The 20,574-nt window shown below is 37.5% G+C and overlaps 1 protein-coding gene across 1 annotated transcript in view; it reads left to right on the top strand.

Moving 5' to 3' along the window:
* Positions 1-876: 876 nt before the first annotated feature.
* ABCA12 (ATP binding cassette subfamily A member 12) overlaps positions 877-20,574 on the top strand; it is a 162,933-nt gene continuing 143,235 nt past the window's right edge. Inside the window, exons 1-2 of the mRNA XM_058533418.1 lie at positions 877-945; positions 14,112-14,205. Coding sequence (XP_058389401.1) covers positions 877-945; positions 14,112-14,205 — 163 coding nt within the window. The remainder of the gene's footprint in view (positions 946-14,111; positions 14,206-20,574) is intronic.

Below are 20,574 nucleotides of genomic sequence, written 5' to 3'. Positions count from 1 at the left end.
TTAATTCAAAATAATCAATATGCCAAAGTGGTATATTTTAGGATAGTATATTTTGCTCCCCTTTATCACCTATAGCCTGCCTTTTATTTTATGCATTGCTTAACCTAGTAAATTGTGATAGAAGGTGAGATGTAGCCAACATAGTTACTTCCCCTCAACTCAAAGCATTCCACTGAACTTTAGGCTGAAGATTGAGATTTTCTCTATATTCTCTAATGATGGGCTGAAGTTCAGAGCTTTTCAGCTGAGTTCTGGCTTTATTGACTTAAAGCATCTTAATGACACTTTAAATATTATAAGAGTCACTGGGCCCAGAGTCTATAAAATGCTCTCTGTGCCCTGCCTCTGCTAGAGCAGACGTTATGCAGTAAAGAAGGTGAGAGAATGTAGGACAAGTCCTACTGGCCTGGCCAGGGTCCCACCTAATTCCTCATGACGTGTCCAGTGCAGGTGACACCTTCTCAAAGGTGTGGATAGGCAGTTAATTTCATGGAGAGTAGGAGGTGTGGGTTCAGCTTTTTTTTTTTTACAGTAGAGCATTATCTGAATGATATTCATTCTTCCTTGAGTCTGGGCTTCATGCGACAACAGCAACTGGATGTTGTTTTAAAATAAACAAAAGCCACTGAAAGATCCTGATCTGGGTCCTTGTTTGGGAAGAAGAGTTGGTTGACAAGTGCTCCTTGGTCAAGGATTAACCCAAGAGAAAAATCCAGCAGGAAGAGATTTGCGGGTTTTTTACCCTAGCTCCCACGTAGTTATGCCGTGAAAAGGCTTTTGACCCATTGACACACAGCAACTTGGACCGGGTACCAATTCTTTTTTTTGAGGGGTGGAAGAAAAGAGAGGAATTCTCTTGTTCGTGGTGTTTGAAGGATGGCTTCTCAGTTTCATCAGCTTCGGGTCCTGGTCTGGAAAAATTGGCTGGGCGTCAAAAGGCAGCCGGTGAGTAAAAAAGGCAAGAGGGCTTGAAAGCGATGCTCCAGGCACTCCTAAATGTGGCGTTAATGAGAGGTAAAAAGAAGAGTTTTAAGGCATTTTCTAAAGCAGGAAATTAAATATTTAGAAATCACCCCTGCATCTGTCTTCTAGCTAATGGGGCGAGTCTAAGCATGCCCCCAAAGCAGCCTTTTGATTTCAGTAAATTAAAAGAGTAAATCAGAACGTGCCCTGGGCAAGGAAAAGAATACCTCTTGTTACTGTTTGAATTGGAACTAATGTTGGAACTGGTTGAATTGGAAACCAGCGAATTCTAGGTTTTGGGCCAAAATGCTTTCAAAAGTTTTCTTAATGAATTTAGTTAAAAATGTGATGAACAAAAGTATCAGATGAAAGGTACAATAAATGGGAGAGAAAGGTACTGAAAACCAGAAACATTAGAAAGCTTGGTTGAAAAGTAAGGTAAAGAAAGGAAATAGTTTGAAGGCTGTTGGCATAGAAAGCTTCTAAGAAATTTTAGTACCTAAAAATTATTTACTAGAAATGCCAAACAAGAGTCAATATATGTGCCATGTTCAAGAATTTTCTTGACTCACGTAACTTTACTGCTGCGGTCTGTCTACTCTGCTCCTCACAACACGTTTTCTGTGTTCTCACGTTCATGTTTGCTTTTTAAATTACAAAGCTAGCTATCAGATCCTGACCAGATAGGGTCCAGGGAGATTGAGAAAGGAATTGGCTTCTGTGAGTTGTCACAGATTCAGAAAACTGTTTGAAAACCAGGGAAATCTGAAAAGGCACCGAATCTACTTCATTTTAGCGTGGTAATTCCCAGTCTTGAATGAATAATATAAATATTATGCAAATAATATGTGTCGTAGAAACCAACGTCTCGTCTATGCACCTTATCTCATTCTAGGTTAGCTTGTGGTTACTGACCCCTTACTTAAGAGTTTTGATGTATATATTAAGAGGGAGAAGTAAATGTTCACTCACCTTTGTGAATTTAGTGGGTAAGATTTAAAATCATAAGGCGTTATGTGATTCCATGAGTGTGGGGTTTGGACATTACATTTAAAATCATTATTATTTTTATTTCATTGTTTTTTAATTGGAAACAAGACAAAAGTAAAACTTCCCATAATTATCCCATAGGTAGGTTCTGTGTGGAATTCAGCAGGGAAGGAGTCTGGGGAGGTGGATAGGGTCAGAAGATGAGAGTTGCATTCTTGGTTCTGTGCCTCACCAGCCTCGTGACTTGAGTAGCGTATCACAATTTCTCTCAGCACTGGCTTTCCCATTTGTAAATCTATCTCACAGTGTAGCGAGAAACCAATGCACTAATGTATTTCAAAGTGCTTAATAAATGGTGAAACATTTGGCAAATAGATTATAGAGGGATTTGGGGCAATGTGTGTGTCATATTTTATTCAAAGTAATGGTGAACAGAAATCCAGAAGATGGGAGTGTAAGAGATTTATGTACAGTAAATTTCTTAAGTGATGAAAAAATAGTTAAAAATAACAGCATAGAGGAAGTGAAAACTTATATCTGTTATTGCTGATAAACTGAATGCTGAAGTTGTATATTTTCCTTACACCTCCACTTTACCTAAAAATTTTTTAAAACCCTCAGGTAAATAATTTTTTTCACTGAGAAGTTTTATCTTTGGGAACTTTAATAAGTCCCTTCCTCATCTGTAAATTAGCTGGTATATCAATTTTCTGCTTTAGAGTTTTTCTCCATTTTAGTCAATTTCTGCTGGACATGGCATATTTAGACGAGAAGGAAGTCAGGCATGCTAAAACGTTTTCACTGTGTACCTTATATTATTTCTATTTAGATAAAATTCCTCAAAAGCCCCCGGTGGTTATACTTTTGCCTAGAAAAGAGAATACACAAGCTATTAGTTCATTCTGAGACATCAAATGATTCAGATCTTAAGTGCACCTTGAAAGTGGGACTCCAGACAGATAAGTTTGTTGCAGGAAGTGAAATCAGAAAAAGTCCAGAATTGGGGGCAATACAGAAGGCCCACCTGAATTCATTAGGACCAACTAGAGGGACACAAGAGAACTTTAGAAAACAGTGGTGCCAAAAGGAGGACAAAAGACAATTCTAAGTGGAGGACAAGAGGGCAAAGAGAGGTATATTTGTTCCTTCATAGTTTTGCCTAGGGCCAGCCCTATCTCTTGATATTGGAAAGAAGACTTGAGGACACAGATGGAAACGATATATGTGTGCCAGTGTTACTTCGGAGGAAAGAATGAAAATTGAAGAGGTTGGACAGTTAGGATTAAAGATCTAAAAGCAGATGAAATGGAAAAAATAGTCAAAAGAGAAAATATAGACAAATTAGAAGACAGAATATGAAAAGAAGATGTATATAAATTTGAGGAGAGGAAATAGTCTTTGTGTAGGAACTAGACTTTGTCATCCATCAAGCAATTATTTAAAATGCAAGTATTTTTGGCTCTATCTTAGTAACCGTTCTGAATATGGTACTTTAAAAATATATGCTTATACCCAGGAAAGTAGAAATTATGTTGTGCGACACTGGAAATGTATAGTCCTTACTGAATGTTAAAGAAAAAAGATAGTGTCACCACCATGACATCTTCTTCCACTTTGTTTTCAAGAGATTCTATCACAAAGCAAGGTGGTGGGGAAGACAGTCTGTGGAGGAAGAAGTTAGGAATCTATTAATGGATAAACAAATGATATACAAGAAAAACAGAGATATAGCAAAAATATTAGAGTGGAGACTACTGAGGAAATATATTACAAAAGTATCTACTAGAATAGAAAGTGAGAAAAGGAATTTCAAACAGCTCTACAGTCTAAGAAATAGAATGACAATGAGATAAGCTAACTGTTGGATTTGGCTGCAAAAAAAGGGAAGGCAGAATCTTTAACTTTTGAGGTGATCTCCCTCAAAATTGTTCTCAGAGTAAATGTTTCTCTCTTTTTTGTAAAATCAAGTATCAGAATTCTGGAATAGTTGAGATTATCTAATTGCCTTAATTTTACAGAGTCCCAGAGAGCTACAGGGACTTGTCTAAGGTCACACACGGAATTTAAGGACTCAGAATCAGATTTTCTCCGAAATAGATCTCTTCTTTCCATTGCCTCCTGCTGCTTCTCTATTGTTCCTGAGTTGAATTTCCTTTTCCAACATTGTCTGATCCCTGCTCGGAGTTCAGTCACCAACGGAGAGATTGTATTTGCCAAGGAGGCCTTAGATATTGCTGTTTTTTTAGTATTAGGGGTAATATCAATTCTCAATTATATTGCAAAAAATGAATACTAAAGGAGTGTGAAAAGAGATATGTTAAGCACCAACAGAAGTGTTAGGAAATAGACAAAATCAATTAGATGCAGTTGCTTTCCTGCTGGGTTTGTAATTTAATTCTTAAAATAACAGAAAAATGAAGATATATTCCACTGGAGATGGTTAGGAACAGGGAGGCCAACACTGTGAGATGCTAGTTAATGACGGGAAACAGAGTCCTGGGACAGCAAAGAGACTGCAGGATGAAAGATTACCTAGTGCAAGACAAGAGTTCATCTTTCATTATGAAGATAGGTTCTAAATAGGCATATCAAGGAGTGACTTCAAATCTCTGTAGATGTGGAATCTAACTCCAGACTTATGACCTAAGAAGGAAAACTAACTTCAGCTGTTTATCTTCCCTTGTAACTGTTTGACTAGTGGATCACACCTCAGCTCAGTTGATGATAGAACTAGTTTTTTTTTTGTCACGGATATTCCACAACTTGATAAACTTTTTACACTTTGGATCAAATTTGGCGCTTTCTTCTCAATTCCCACCTTACCCATGTAATTTCCCCTTAGAGTGGCTAGAGAAAGAGGAAATCTTGGCTTCAAAACAAACAAACAAAAACAATTTAGAATTAAACTCTAATCTCAAATTAAATACTAAATCAGATTAAAATGAATTAGGTCCTGCGTGGGTCACTCAACTATGTGGTCAAATGTTCCAGGCCCTTTACTTTTTCTGGATCTGTACCACTTACTTCCTTAATTCCTTTTAATTGTTCCAAAAAATTTAGATCTACCTGTTGATTATGGTGCCTGGCACATAGCAGAAATGCACAATTTATTAGTTTAGTCAATCAGTGAAAGGTAAATAAGATGATGATGTTTTAGAAATGGGGCCATAGAGAAATAAATTAGCTCAAAATCCAATAAAAAAGAGTTGTTTTTATATACATCATGGAAAATTTACCAATCTCTGAAATGTATTATAACATGTAAGTATGGATTCCAGAAAATTTCCTTGATCCCAATTTCTAGATGGGTCATTTACATGGATCACAGTGTAAAATAGCAGAGAACCCAATTATCCTTCGAATGCTGTGCCACTTTCGTTTCCTTGTTTTGTGTGTGGAACTAAGGTTTATTCCAGGTCTAAAGTACCAAGCTCTTACTTTAGAATGTGAACCTTGGCATTTTCTTGGAAACATCAAGCAACAGTCATCCTTGACTTATGGGACAATACAAAAAGAAAGGAACAGAAGAGGAAGGAAGACGCAGTGTACTTTCTAAATGGAAGGCTGGGCAATTTTTATTTTCAAGTTTGTAATAAAAAGTTATGATTCTAGGTTATAGGCCAACCTTTAAATGACTTTCAATGCCGTTATAGACTAAACTAATAAAAGCATAGTGTTATGATCAAAGAGAGCTAGTCATCTAGTCTGTCACGGTTTGGCTACGTAGCTTAATGGTTAACAGTGCAGGTGGTGAAGCCAGACTTCCTGGGTTCAAATATCAGCTCTACCATTTAGTGGCTTATGGAATAAAGATTTATTTCGTCTCTTTAAGGTTCTAATTTCCCATCTGCAAGAGGAAATGAGGTGATTATATTAAATGAGATAACGCGTGTTAAGTGTTTAACATAGCGTTTTGCACATTCTAAGCAGTCAATAAATATTAGTTGTTATTATTTCGAGTACTATATTGAATTCTGATACTAATTAGAAGGAGACCACTTGAGAACAAGAACTCATCTTGGGGAAGATTTTCTTTTATTTTTTTTTGCTGAGAAAGATTCACTATGAGCTAACATCTGTTGCCACTTTTCCTCTCTCTCTTTTTTTCATCCCCAAAGTCCCAGTACGTAGTTGTGTATTCTAGTTGTAAGTTCTTCTAGTTCTTCTATATGAGCCACTGCCACAGCATGGCTACTGACAGATGAGTGGTATGGTTCCAGGCCCGGGAACCGAACCTGGGCCGCTGAAGCAGAGCATGCCAAACTTGAACTGCTAGGCCATCAGAGCTAGCTTGGGAAGATTTTGAAATCATATTCAACAGAGAATTGTTGGAGGTAATGGCATTAGTACCCAGGAGGAAAGGGGACTTTGTTTCTCTTCAAACACTTCCGAATTCTCATGTGGAAGAGGAGGCCAAACTAAGAGAAATGAGTGTTCGTCACGGGAAGGAAGATATCACCTTAATACGAGCAAAAAAATAAGATAATATGAGTTGTCCACGAGTGAAGTCTCTTGAGATAGTGAGCTTCTAGTCACTAGAAGCATTCAAGTAGAGGCTGGATTACTATCTGGCAGAGATGTTTTCCCTAACTCTTGAGATACCAGTCATTCTAGAATTAATCCTTTCCTGGAATCTTCTACCCCCTCCCCCATCTGTGGGTCTTCACTCATACGTTTCCTCTGCTTAAAAGACTCCCACCTCAGGGCCGGCCCGGTGGCGCAGGCGGTTAAGTGCGCACGCTCCGCTGCGGCGGCCCGGGGTTCGCTGGTTCGGATCCCGGGCGCGCACCGATGCACTGCTTGGCAAGCCATGCTGTGGTGGCATCCCATATAAAGTGGAGGAAGATGGGCACGGATGTTAGCCCAGGGCCAGTCTTCCTCAGCAAAAAAAGAGGAGGATTGGCGGATGTTAGCTCAGGGCCGATCTTCCTCACAAAAAAAAAAAAGACTCCCACCTCTTTCTCCCACTCCATCCAACACACATATTCTTTCTTCTTCCTGATCCTTTTTCGTCTTTTAGGTTTTAGACTCAGCTTTCCTTGCTTCATCTTCCTTCCCCACCCTTTACTCCCTGTGTCTTAGCATTATCTGTTACATTTGGTTATAATTATTTTTTTAATGTTTTCCTTCCTCGAAAGACTGAAAACTGTAATTGTTCTATCCTCAGTGCCTTTTACACAGGTGTTCAATAATTGTTCATTGTATTAATGAATGTATAAACCTTATAGAAATGATTACTGTAGTGTACATGAACCCCTAAGTTTCCTTCAGTCTCTGCAAGACTATGATTCCGAGAAGGGGAAGGGAGCATCTTTATCCTCAACATTTTACTTTTATTTATTTTCAGCATAAAGCAAAAAAAATCCCCATCGCAATTTGGAAATTATACTGATATTCGGTATCGTTCATTTAGGATACAATCAGCTTCGAACTACTTTAGTGCAAGGGGCACAAATTCACATGTCGGTAGTGGTAAGACAGGTAATGTGACTGTGTGAAGTGGGCCAAGCATAAGACAGTACAGAATGGTGACATTTATGATTAAGACTGGAGCGTGAATGCCCTACTTAAAGACGTTCAAATAGTAGTAGTTTCCTCAAATTTTTAAATACGTAGTAACACAATTTAAAGTTCACTTGTATCTTATTTTCTTATTTACTTTTAGTAAAAATGATAAGAAAATAATAAAAATGGTAGACACAAATAGAACCCGATGGAACAGCAGTGATTAGAATAAAGGATTCTGACAAAGTAATGCAGTGTGAATGACCTAAAGGTGAAATTATGTGCTTTGCCCAGATTTTCCAGAAAATTAGATTTGAGAGGTTTTCAAAGATTTGAAACAGTAGTTCTAGCAAATGCAGAGGCAAATGTTACTAGGTAATTAATTCAATTTTGTTAATAGGTACTACAGATCAGCTCTAAATGGAAATTTTGGAGTGAATTTACACTTGGTTCATTCAAGGAATTTCTTAAGATTTAAACTTAGAATTTTAGGTGGATGACTTCACCGAAGTCAAGGTCACTGGAAAGGGGCCTGTCATCATCATCAATTCCCCCAATCTTACCACCTGCGTGCAAGAGGATAGAGTTCCTGGATATGAAGTGTGTTTGTTTTTATCTATTTTCTTGGTCCTTCATCACTTCTCTTTTGCTATCTTTTAAAAATTGGTTCTGCATTTTCAAAGAGAATTATTTTAAAAACAATTTCTAAATTTTTAATTTTGAAACAATTTCAAATTTAAAGAAAAGTTGCAAGAACAGGGTAAATAATTTTTTTTCTTGAGCTAGTTGACAATGATGCCCTGTTATATCAGATACTTTAGTGTGGTAACTTACAAACAAGGACTCTCTCCTTTATAACCAGTACCACCATCAAACCCTTAGACCCAGGTCAAGCTTCATCAGTTGTCCCAACCATGCCCTTTATGGAAAAAGGATCCAGTTCAGAATCACATTCTGCATCTTGTTTTCTTGTCTCTAGTCTCCTTCAGTTTGTGACAGTTTGCTGGTTCTTTCCTTGACTTTCATGACCCTGCCACATTTTGAACATTCAAGACTAGTTGTTTTGTAGAGTGTCTGTTGTTTACTGATTTTTAGACTCAGGTTTTTCATCCTTGGCGGGAATACCACAGAAGTGATGCTGTGTTCATCCAATTGAGTCACATCAGGTGGTGCATGATGACGATTTGTCTCATTTTGTGGGGAAATATTTTGAGAAGATGTACATATCCGGTTCCTCATTAAGCTTTCAATTTCTATGTTTGTTTGCTTATGTATTTATTTATATCTACATAGACTCATGGATTCTGTTTACCCCACTAGATAGAATCTTTCATTATCATAATGTATTTTAATGTTTAAATTTGTTCAGTGGGTAAAATTCGATGCACAAATTGGGCTGTAGGCTTGTATCTATGCCCTACTGATGTGTTCCCATTATTCTCTGAGCAGCATATCTATCATCCTTCTATGTATTGAGCTACCTACCTATCTATTTCTTTCTATCGTCTCTCTCTCTCTCTCATCTATCTGTCTATCTATTTATCTATCTATCTATCTTTCTTTCTTTCTATCTATCTATCTATCTATCTATCTATCTATCTATCTATCTATCTATCTATCTATCTACTTTCTATATGTATTCTGTAGCTCTGTCCAGGCTTGGAAACAATGACACTCCAATAGTAATGAGCATACCTAGCACTCAGATGTCCACTAAAAGAAGCTAGTGTTTCCTGGAAAAATGGGTATTTTCTGGGCTGGGATGAAGTACTCGATGACTCAGAAACAACTTGTGGAACCAGAAAGTAGGAAATAAATAAGTTATAGGCACACATTTATATCTATATTTCACATCTCTTTATACATTTTGGAAACCAGGAGTTTATGCCCATATCTTTAATTCTAACCCAATAATACAGAGTTCATTCTAGTTTCCTCCTTTTCTATGTTTATAATTCCCCTGATGGATAGTGAGAAACTTGGCTCCTCTACCAGGGATAAATTTACCTTTTTGGTCAACCTCCTTGTATGAAACCAATCGCCTGCTCCTCACCCTGCACATATGCTCTCTTTACTCCACTGGGGCTCTGACACCCCATGTCTGGCTGCTGTACTGTGGATGTCCTCTTCATCTTGCTAAGGACCCACCTCTGTCACTGTGTCACTGTGTTACTGCAGTGCCCCCAGTCCTAGTATGGACTCACCTTGCCAGGCCCCACCTGAGGACTTTTGGGCACTGAATTTTTCAGGAAGGGAAAGGAGAGAGAAAGAGAATAGAATGGGATATCTCAATAGAAAATAATCCTTGGAGAAATAAAAGGAGACAAATGCCATGGCCTACAAAGGGATTGTAAATTACTCAATGTGCATGTGCCTTTAGATGTCAAGAACGTAGTGGGGATGACGTGCAAGGGAGGCAATGCAAGAGTGGCAGGTGTGAGAGAATTAATATATTAGCAAAAACATGAAACTTTTTAAAACTACTTTTTCCCAAATTTTCAAGTAGCCCCAATGTCTATATGTGTAAAATCAATATATTAGCCGTTTGTCCAAACAAACAGAAGTCATCATGGCTCATCGAGTTAGTATTTGGATCCTTGATGCTGCATTTGCTTCTAGGTTGTTTATGATGATTTTTAGAACAGTGTTGAGAGAAATCCTGCTGCTATGAAAATTTAAATTTTGTTTATTTTTTGCTTTTGTGATTAACTTGTTGACTTTAACATTTTCGCGATCCCAGTTTGGAGGACTTTAAATATAAAGTCCATTATCTTTCTAAAATGCAGTATGCAGAAATCTTCTCCAAACCTGTCTGACCTAAAATCCTGGGGGGAAGTCTTCTGATAATAGATTGCTTGTGGACTTGCTGTGGTTTTTGCCCTGAAGAGAGTCCTGATTGCCTTAAACTTCTCTGATATAGAATACGTTTTTGTCTGGATTTAAATCATGTCTAAAATTAAGTTAAAATTTACCAAAACATCCACATGAAACCCTCAAATTAGATCAACCAAAAGACAACATAAAGATGTGTCATGACATATGTCCCTTATTTGAATGTGAATGTACATTTGATGTCAGTTGCTCACTGAATTCTCATGAGGTTGCTATAGAAAATGAATAGATGCTCCTAAAAGGAGCTCTGGGGCACTAAACCTACCCAGATGAATCCTTTTTCTTTTCTTTTCTTTTCTTTTTGTGAGGAAGATCAGCCCTGAGCTAACATCCATGCCAATCCTCCTCTTTTTGCTGAGGTAGACTGGTCCTGGGCTAACATCTGTGCCCATCTTCCTGCACTTTATATGGGATGCCGCCACAGCATGGCTTGACAAAGCAGTGGGTGAGTGCGCGCCCGGAATCGGACCCGGGCCATGAGCAGTGGAGCGCGCGCACTTAACTGCTACGCCGGGCAGGCCCCCAGATGAATCCTGTTTTTAAAGAATAGCTATGGCCTCAAATATAAAACCAGTCAATCCACACACATTAAATTGTTTTTAACCTTAATTCTTTACATTCTACATTTCAGATGGGTCACATGGAATAAAAATGGTACTTTGTATCTAGGATCTTTGAAAAACAGACCCTAATATTCAAATATATCAGAGGCTAGGCTAGAATAATAACACATCTTTTATTTCTATTGCATTTGTATTTTTCCAATATGCTTTCTGTAATGCTTGCTTATTTGTTCTTCTGAGCAGTATGGTAATTTTCAAGAAATCCTAGCCTAAGTATTTTGATATTCAGATCTTTGTCCCCTGCTTCCCAACTGGATATGTGACTTTGGACAAGTTATGCTAACCTTCTGCTCTCCAGAGAATAAAAAAGGCAGTTGGATCAGATCAAGTTTTCTTAGCCTCTTCTGTGCTATGGCTGTCTTTAGCAGCCTGGTGAAGCCTATGGCCCTTCTAAGAATAATGTTTTTAAATCAATAAAATAAATATGATTACAAATAAAGGCCAATTATATTGAAATTCAGTTATCAAAGTATTAACAAGAAAATTTACCATATGGTATTATGTATTTCTTTATTATACCATTAAATAAATATGATGAACCATAACTACCGTAATTTTAATGTCATAATGAGTGTAAAAAGAACGTTGAGGTATCTGCAACAAAACTAACTTGATTTGAAAATATCTGTGGTTTCTATTGGTGATAAAGTCACAAGTACTTCTAATAACATTATGGTTCCTTGCCTACATTCATCATTAATGGAAATGCTAAATTTCAATCACAAGCCAGAGAAAATAAAAGTGTAATCTTTTTTTTCCTATCCAACTTCACAAACGTACTGAATTCTATCCATTAGATGATCTCAAAGGAACTTTCCAACCAAAATATTCCAGGACTTTATGAATAATCCTTCTAGTTAGGTAGGATGGCGTACATTTAGAACCGCTCTACTCCAAGTGTGGGCCATAGGCATCAGCATCATCCATCTGGAGCTTGTTAGAAATGCAGAATCTCAGGCCTGGCTTCAGATCTACCGAATCTGAATCTACATATTTACATGATCCCCTGGTGATTTGGTCTACACATTAGTGCTTGAGAAGCACTGCTATAGATTAGGCTGTTCAGCTTGTCTGGAAGCTTTTCAGCTACCATCACACCGAGGTACTACTTAGGATTCCTTAGATCTACAGTCAACTTCTTCCATTTTTTAGAACTTGCCCTTATACCCAAAGTCTAAGTTGGTGACAGGCCTGCCAGCAAGGAGAGAGAACAGTGTTGTTAGACACACAATGGAGATTTTCACAGAAAATTGATGAATAAAGGACAAGCAATAGGGTATATTGGAGTGTGTGAAGAAGCCATTTAGTTTAAAACTAATTCGGCCTGGGTGGGCCCCGTGGCTTAGCGGTTAAGTGCGCGCACTCCGCTGCTGGTGACCGGGGTTCGGATCCCAGGCGCACACTGACGCACCGCTTCTCCAGCCATGCTGAGACCACGTCCCACATATAGCAACTAGAAGCATGTGCAGCTATGACATACAGCTATCTACTGGGGCTTTGGGGGGAAAAAGTAAATAAATAAATAAAATCTTTAAAAAAAATAAAAACTAATTCGGGCTGACCTTGTTTTTCCAAAAGGGCCTGACGTGGCCTGTTGAATACACACTGTACATTTGCTTTAAACATTTTCTCTGTCCTAAAGACGAGAATGATGCCCTTAAAGATAGAGATGTAGCTTCCCCCTCTTAAGGCATTTCCTTAAGGATAAGCATCTCTTCCTGGAAACTAAGGATTAATTACTGACTTGCTGTGCTCACCTTGTGACCACTGACCTGCTGTGCCAGCTAAACATCTTGTGATAGTAGTAAAAGAGATATTCCTGTCATATGTGATGTATGCTCCTTGTTCCAAGTTGGTATGTAACCACTCTGTGCACCCCACTTCTTTAGCTCCCTTCCTTTCTTGGGGGAAGGAAGGCCCTCGGCTATAGTCTTCAAACCTGGACCATAATAAACTCACCCCAATTATGATTTATAGATTGATTACGATTATTTGCATTGATATAATTTAGGTTGGGAGTTACTTAAGGATCAATAATTAAATGAGTCTAGATTGTTTTGGAGAATTGAAGAGCCCTAGGCGGTAGTTTGGGATTTGGCAGAAGCAAATCAATTCTGAAAAGTGGAGGAGAAATGATAACAAGTCTGATTGCATAACCAGACAGAAAGGTAGTTCCACATTTTACTTTATAAAGCATAGGCAAGGTTTGTTCTGTAGGGTTTGGTTTGAGCACTATAACTGTTTGCATATCACAGGTAATGTTCTTATGAATACATGTTTTTCATTGGTCTGGAACCAATTTTATAGGTATGTAAAATATTAAGCAGTTAGTATCCTATGAACTGGATCATGTCTACATGGAGAAAAAAGCCATTCCTGAAGTGTCTTACAGTGAAATTCTCTAATAGAAATTTCAATTCAGTATACGTATTTTGAGCATCTATTTTGTACCAGTAAATTCAGGGATGAATAAGACACTGTTCCTGCCATAAAAGAATTGCCGGTTTATTTTATGAGCCAGACAAAAAATTATTAACAGTAAGAGTGGAAGTTCTATGATAGAAGCAGACATAAGATACTATTTATAGTGATGTTGGGGGCTGTTCATGGAACTTAAAGTTCCTGTTTACTCATTAACTCAATTATTCATTCATTCATTTGTTGAACAGTGTTTATTGAGCCATTATTCAATGTCACGTAACCTTTATGGCTGAGCATAGAATGTTGACATTGGAAGTGGTAAGATATGTCTAGATGGAAATTATGTTGGGTTTTGTATGCCCTGTTTAGAAGGTTGAACCTTATCCAACAAATGACTGAGAAACTCTAAACAATTTTTAAGTAAGAAACTTACTGATCAGATTTGAATTTTAAGATCATCACTCTTGGGGCAGTCGTGAGAGGTGACTGGAAAGAGGGCTTTAGATGATCATTTTAAGGTTTGAAGCCTGGAAAGATCATTCCTGTGTTCATTTCGAGATCTCTTGCATTTTTAAAAATCTCTCATTCCTTTCCTATTAATGACATTTATTGGCAAATATCTGGCTTGCGTTGGAATTTTATAGTATGATGTACTTCTTGTTAGGTTTTTTGATTCAGCAATATAATTAAAATGTTTTTTCTATCATTATTTTGCAGCTTTGGACACTTGTCTTGATTTTATGGCCAGTTATTATTTTCCTAATTTTGGCTATTACCCGGACCAAATTTGCTCCAATAGCAAAACCAACTTGTAAGTAAATGAGATTTATTTGTTTCTCTAACTTTTGGGTTCTAGTTAAAATTTATTTTGGTACCACTGTAATGTTTTATTCTAAAATTTATTTTTTTGACTAGGATTCGCATTTGGAAGTATTTGTACAAATACTTAATATGTTTTTTCCCCACTTTTTAGAATTAGTTAGAATGTTGAGCCTGTAATATTTGTCTAGAAAAAAATAAAGCATGTTGGAGTGTGAATATATTTTAACCTATGTCTATAAAATTTTGAGTCATTTATTATTCATCTCATAAATCTTACCATGGTATGTACAACACAAACAGACAGCGATCTCAAAGCTAAATCATCCTTTACTCTTGTATTGTAGCAGAAACTGTAGACTGGCATTTGATCAACCGAATGAATGAAATCCAGAGTACTACAAAAATCGCTGATCTTTCTTCAGGGCTGATATTTGAGTGGTGCAAACGTATCAACACATTTAGTTTAAGAGAAGATTATTTTCCAATTAGTGCTGTTTTAGTTATGTTTAGTCGTTCTCAAGTTATAACATGGGCACGATGCCCGACTCAGTTTATTATTTTTTTTGGATCCAGAGTGGAAATGCAGAAAAGACTCAGAAAAATCCTCAGAACTGAGGGAGATAAGCTTTTTAAACCCAATGATCTGACCGATGTTGTTTTTGCTTTTGTTCTTAAACTTTGGAACCAGTTTTCTTAGTAGAAGAGTAAAAGTCAGATGAGACGTTTCACATTTCACAAAGCAGCCATCTCCTAAAAGCTTCCTGTAAATCAAATTTCTGTAAATCAGTTTGTATTTCAGATAAATTACGGCAATTTGCTATATTAAAGAATACTATGCTGAATTATTTGTCAAGAGAATTAGTGACTAGTGACTTTTAAAAGTAAGCACAGTGCTTTTCAATCACCCAGTCTTGAGAGGTCGGATCAGGGCCATGGTGGAGTCTACCTGAATTAGACACAATAGGATCATTGAAAAGAAAGTATCAAATCAATTACTGAGAAGCATTTAAACTCTTGGTGCTAGAATAAATAATTCTTTACCTTTGAATAGCACCTTATCATTTCTCATGGACTTTTGCACAAATTATTATGTAGAGTTGTTGATGAGATTGTATTAGGTTGTTTATAAAAACAGCATAATTTTGTTCTCTTCATATTGTGTGTATATTAGTTCTTTATAACAGGTTAATTCTGTCATAAACTGTTGGAATTTATGTATCTTGCATATCTTAAGTAGCACGAACTTCAGAAAGAATGCATTCAGCACATAAGGACAAATATTCTTTGAACTCTTCTGGTTTAAGATGCTATCAATTTGCTAACGATAGTGATAGAAGCTCCTTTCAACAACTTATTTCCACCAATTTTTTGTTTTTAAGGATTTTTCAGTTACATAAAGTTCTTTTTATAAAACTTCCAAGAAAGAAATATAAGGTGTGTGAGTGAATAGTCTTAAACTAATCAGCCTACCTGATAGGATTTAGAGATTCATAGAGAAAATCAAGAAGAGGTCTTATAATTCCACTAAATTACAAAGAAAAAATTGGAATAACCATGTGACAAGTGCCTCATAGACCTAATTTATTTATTTATTTATTTTAATTTATTTATTTTTTTAATTTTTTGCTTATTGCAGTAACATTGGTTTATAACATTGTATAAATTTCAGGTGTACATCATTATACTTCTATTTCTGCATGGATTACATCATGTTCTCATGTTTACCACCCAAATACTAATTACAATCCATCACCACACACATATGCCTACTTATCCCTTTCACCCTCCTCCCTCCCCCCTTCCCCTCTGGTAACCACCAATCCAATCTCTGTCTCTATGTGTTTATTTATTGTTGTTATTATCTACTACTTAATGAGGGAGATCATACGGTATTTGACCTTCTCCCCCTGACTTATTTCACTTTGCATAATACCCTCAATGTCCACCCATGTTGTCACAAACTGCTGGATTTCATGGTTTCTTATGGATGAGTAGTATTCCATTGTGTATATATACCACATCTTCTTTATCCATTCGTCCCTTGATGGGCACTTAGTTTGCTTCCAAGTCTTGGCTATTGTGAATAACGCTGCAATGAACACAGGGGTGCATGTATCTTTACACGTTGGTGTTTTCAAGTTCTTTGGATAAATACCCAGCAGTGGAATAGCTGGATCGTATGGTAGTTCTATCCTTAATTTTTTGAGGAATCTCCATTCTGTTTTCCATAATGGCTGCACCAGTTTGCACTCCCACCAGCAGTGTGTGAGAGTTCCCTTCTCTCCACATCCTCTCCAACACTTGTTGTTTCCTGTCTTGTTAATTATAGCCATTCTGACGGGCGTGAGGTGATATCTCATTGCAGTTTTGATTTGCATTTCCCTGATAGTTAGTGATTTTGAACATCTTTTCCTGTGCCTGTTGGCCATCTGTATATCTTCTTTGGAGAAATGTCTGTTCAGGTCTTTTGCCCATTTTTTAATTGGGTTGTTAGTTTTTTTGTTGTTGAGATGCATGAGTTCTTTATATATTTTGGAGATTAACCCCTTATCAGACGTATGGTTTGCAAATATCTTCTCCCAATTGTTAGGTTGTCTTTTCATTTTGTCGATGGTTTCCTTTGCTGTGCAGAAGCTTTTTAGTTTGATCCCATTTGTTTATTTTTTCTATTGTTTCTCTTGCCCGGTCAGACATGTTCCTTGAAAATATGTTTCCAAGACCGATGTCGAAGACCGTACCGCCTATGTTTTCTTCTAGAAGTTTCATAGTTTCAGGTCTTACATTCAAGTCTTTAATCCATTTTGAGTTAATTTTTGTGTATGGTGTAAGGTAATGGATAGACCTAATTTAAAAGTCTCTGCAAAAACATAATATCCAAATGCAGATGAATAACCAAATTTTACTATGGACCTATTATCCTACCTTAATAATAATTGGCTATGAGGTAATTATCTTCATGTTTGTGGGTGGAGAGAACAAAATTATAGAAAAGTTTAAACATTGAAAGTATTTTTGCTAGTCTCTCTTATAAGACTTAGTCCAAAAAAATAGTTCATTTGTTTGTTATTAGAACTGGAAGGGACCCTCTTACTTTACAGATGAGAACACTGAGACCCAGGGAGACAGCAATTTGCCAAAATTCTGAAAGGTGTTGGAAACTAACTTTACTTATTCTTTGTCCATGAGATTTGTGTTGTATTTTATCCCCCTATACAAAGAGCCAAATACAAATCATGTCCAAGATTTCAATTCGTCCTATAATCAATAGAGTATAAAAATGTAATTTTATAATTGTAGGTAATATTCTGTAAAGTAATTTAGAGAATCTAAAACTAGTAGAGACACAGTTACTTTCTTTTTCTTCTCTTGTGATAGAGAGGGAATAACTTCAAAACGACAGTTTGGATTTAGGTATTTTTAGTCTGTTTTTTTTAAATTGTTGTTTTTCTTTGTTTCTCACATCTATTACACTGAAAGATTAAAATGAGTTCACAGTAATAAATAATAATGATAAATATTTCTTGATCTCATACTCTGTGCCAGATACTTAGTGAGGCAATGGCAGCATTATTCATTTCACAGTCGAGAAAACCAATGCCCAGAGAGATTAAGTAACGTGACCAGGATTGCACAGTTAATAAGGGGTAGCATCAGAATTTGAACCCAGGCAGTCTGGTTCCAGAATCTGGCTGTAAGTTCACATTTCTTACATCTACTAGTCAGTACTAATTTCTTATGTTGCGTTGTTTGGGTTTTGCAAAAGTAGACTAAAAATTAGAAATTAGGAATACAAATACCTCTCTGTCTCTACCACGAAATCAAGAAGAGGTGGATTCTGACGCATGGATCAGAGTTATCCTAATATTAGTATTCGGTGGAGAAAGCTGCCTCTGCCCAACTAATTCTGCATGAATCACTGTCGCTGCAGTGTCATGGAAATCAGGGCCCACTTAGAGTTAAAATCCTTTCTGGGCTACATTGACTTCTTCAGCACTAGTTGGGTAATAGAAATGAAGATGAAACTCCACACTACACCCCAGCTGAAACCCAGCCATGGTAAGAACGGGAGTTGTCATCCGTGGGCACATTCTACTCCCAGCATAGCCGGGCAGGTCTGTAGGACTGATAAATCATGCGGAACAAATACAATTAGCAACCCAAAGGACTCCCTCCATAGTCTTTTTGACTGATGGGTGTCTGGAGAAGCCTGGATTTTTGGTGAATAAGGAAGCTGCTTCCGTCTCTGCTATGGCGAGCGCTGGTGCAGAGCAAAATGCTTACTTTTGGCATCGCCTGCCCTCACTTACTCCCTTTTGCGTTGCCACAGACAGCTTAGGTAAGTAGCTTCTGGAAATAATGAGTCCCAGGTAAAGAAAGCTTCTGAAGCCTGGCAGACAGGCCCTGATGCTTCTAGTTCACACCGGCAGGAGATGGGCTGAGGCACCAAGCTTGCGATTCTTCCAACTCCTGTAATCACTGCATGTAGTGGCTTGTCAAGAGGCAAACTTCAAAGCCAAAATACAGTGCTTAGGAGCAAAGGCAAACAAAACAAAACAAAACTCTCCAACGTGCATTTAGATGAAGCCAAGCTACAGTGTGCAGTGAGTTAATTCTGTCTCCTTTCGACACAAACATACCCATGGAAGTGCAGGCAGGCAGTTCCTAATTGCCTCGGAACAGTAACACCCTGCCATAACGAGATAAGTGGACTCCCAAAAATGCAGTCTTGCCTAACAAGGAGTCATAGTTGTATGAAGTTAATGAAAAACAATATTTTTCAAGTGGTCGAAAACATCGCAAAAAGCACAGAGGAAATTATACTGTATAATTATGACCATATGCTGAATTAAACCCCAACTATCTAGAGGTGGTCACTTTCTAACACCCCTGCCCCCTCGGAAGATAAGAAATTCAGCCCATCCCAATATCCGAAAACAGGGGCTGGTGGAAGGCAGGAGCCAGCTGCTAATCGAATTATATTCAAATTTGTGCTGTTACAGCGTTAATGCTGAATATTGTCCGTCCAGATGTGTCTCAGTAGCTTCGGTAAATGCAAGATCGACATTCCTAGCATGACTTTTGACCTCCAGAGCATACCTTTTGTCTTCAGAGAAGCAATAAAAATAATAATAAGGGTGAATATTTATTGAACAGTTTAACGTGTCAGGCACTGTGCTAAGTAGTTTGCATATATTTCCTTGATTGATACATCATCTCTTTGAACTATGTAATATGATTGTCCCTATTTTAAAGATGAAAATCAGAGGCACAGAAATGTTAAGTAATTTACCATCGTTCACATGGTTACTATGTGCCTGAGCCTGGATTTTAACCACAACTTTTACCTGCAGAGACTGGGGTTTTTTCCAGGTTGTGAGTGCCAACAGCAGCAATCTTAACATCTGGTTCATTTGAGTTTATGGCATCTCCTTTTTCTTCCTCATACGATCTATTCGCACTATCGTAGATCAAACATGGCTGTAAAAGGGGACTCAATTGGTTTTTCTACTTGTCAGCAGCTCTAGGAAAAAATGTGAGAAGGAAGATTAAAATGATTGAATAATTGCTGGTTAGTGGGATTCATGCATGTTGTTATACCTATGTTACCTGAATTGTTAATTAAGAGGAAACTATTCTGTAGTTTTATGTTGAAAAAACCTGTGAGGCTTCTCATTGGTGAGGGCTGTGAAAGTCAGAGTGAAGATTTTTTGGCCCTGCTCTTGATGTTGACTTTTCATGCGGTGTGTTTTTATAGAAGTGACGGCAGATATGTGAGACAGGATTCCGGGGTGTACCATCCTCTCTAGCACACCCGTGATTTAACAGTAATAGTTGAGGGACTCATAGTAAATAGTTTTCTTTTCAATATTGGTTGGCTCAAAGTTAATGTAGGTTTTGTTCTGGGAAGCTCAGAACTCATCCTTCACCTTCTGTCAGGGATTGCCCAATCCAATTTCTCCATTCTCACACGTGCCAGCAATACCAGGCAGTCTCTCAGGTTAGAAACAACTGAGTCATCTCTGACTTCTCCCTTTCCTTCACCTCCCGTAACCACTAAACTTAGCGTCAGAATCCACCTTGGGAAATGTGTCCTAGAGTTACCCCTTCCTTTCCATCCTTCCTGCCACCCCTTGGTTCAAGATCTCATTGTTTCACGCCTAAATTTCTTCCATGGCTTTCTTTTTTTTTTTTTTTTTGTCTCTGAAAGTGCTACCTCTAATTCTTCCCATATTTTGTCATCACATAATCCCCTGAAATACTCTTCGAGTCTATCAAGTTTCGACTCCTCTTTGCCCTACTTTCAAGACCTTTGTAACCAGGATTATCAACTTTCTATTCTGCAGTATGATGCCTGTGC

The sequence above is a fragment of the Diceros bicornis genome, chromosome 37 (genome assembly GCF_020826845.1).
Source record: "Diceros bicornis minor isolate mBicDic1 chromosome 37, mDicBic1.mat.cur, whole genome shotgun sequence".
NCBI classification, from domain to species: domain Eukaryota; kingdom Metazoa; phylum Chordata; class Mammalia; order Perissodactyla; family Rhinocerotidae; genus Diceros; species Diceros bicornis.
The sequence above is the reverse complement of the archived record's forward strand: the minus strand, read 5'-3'. Positions and strand labels throughout refer to the sequence as shown.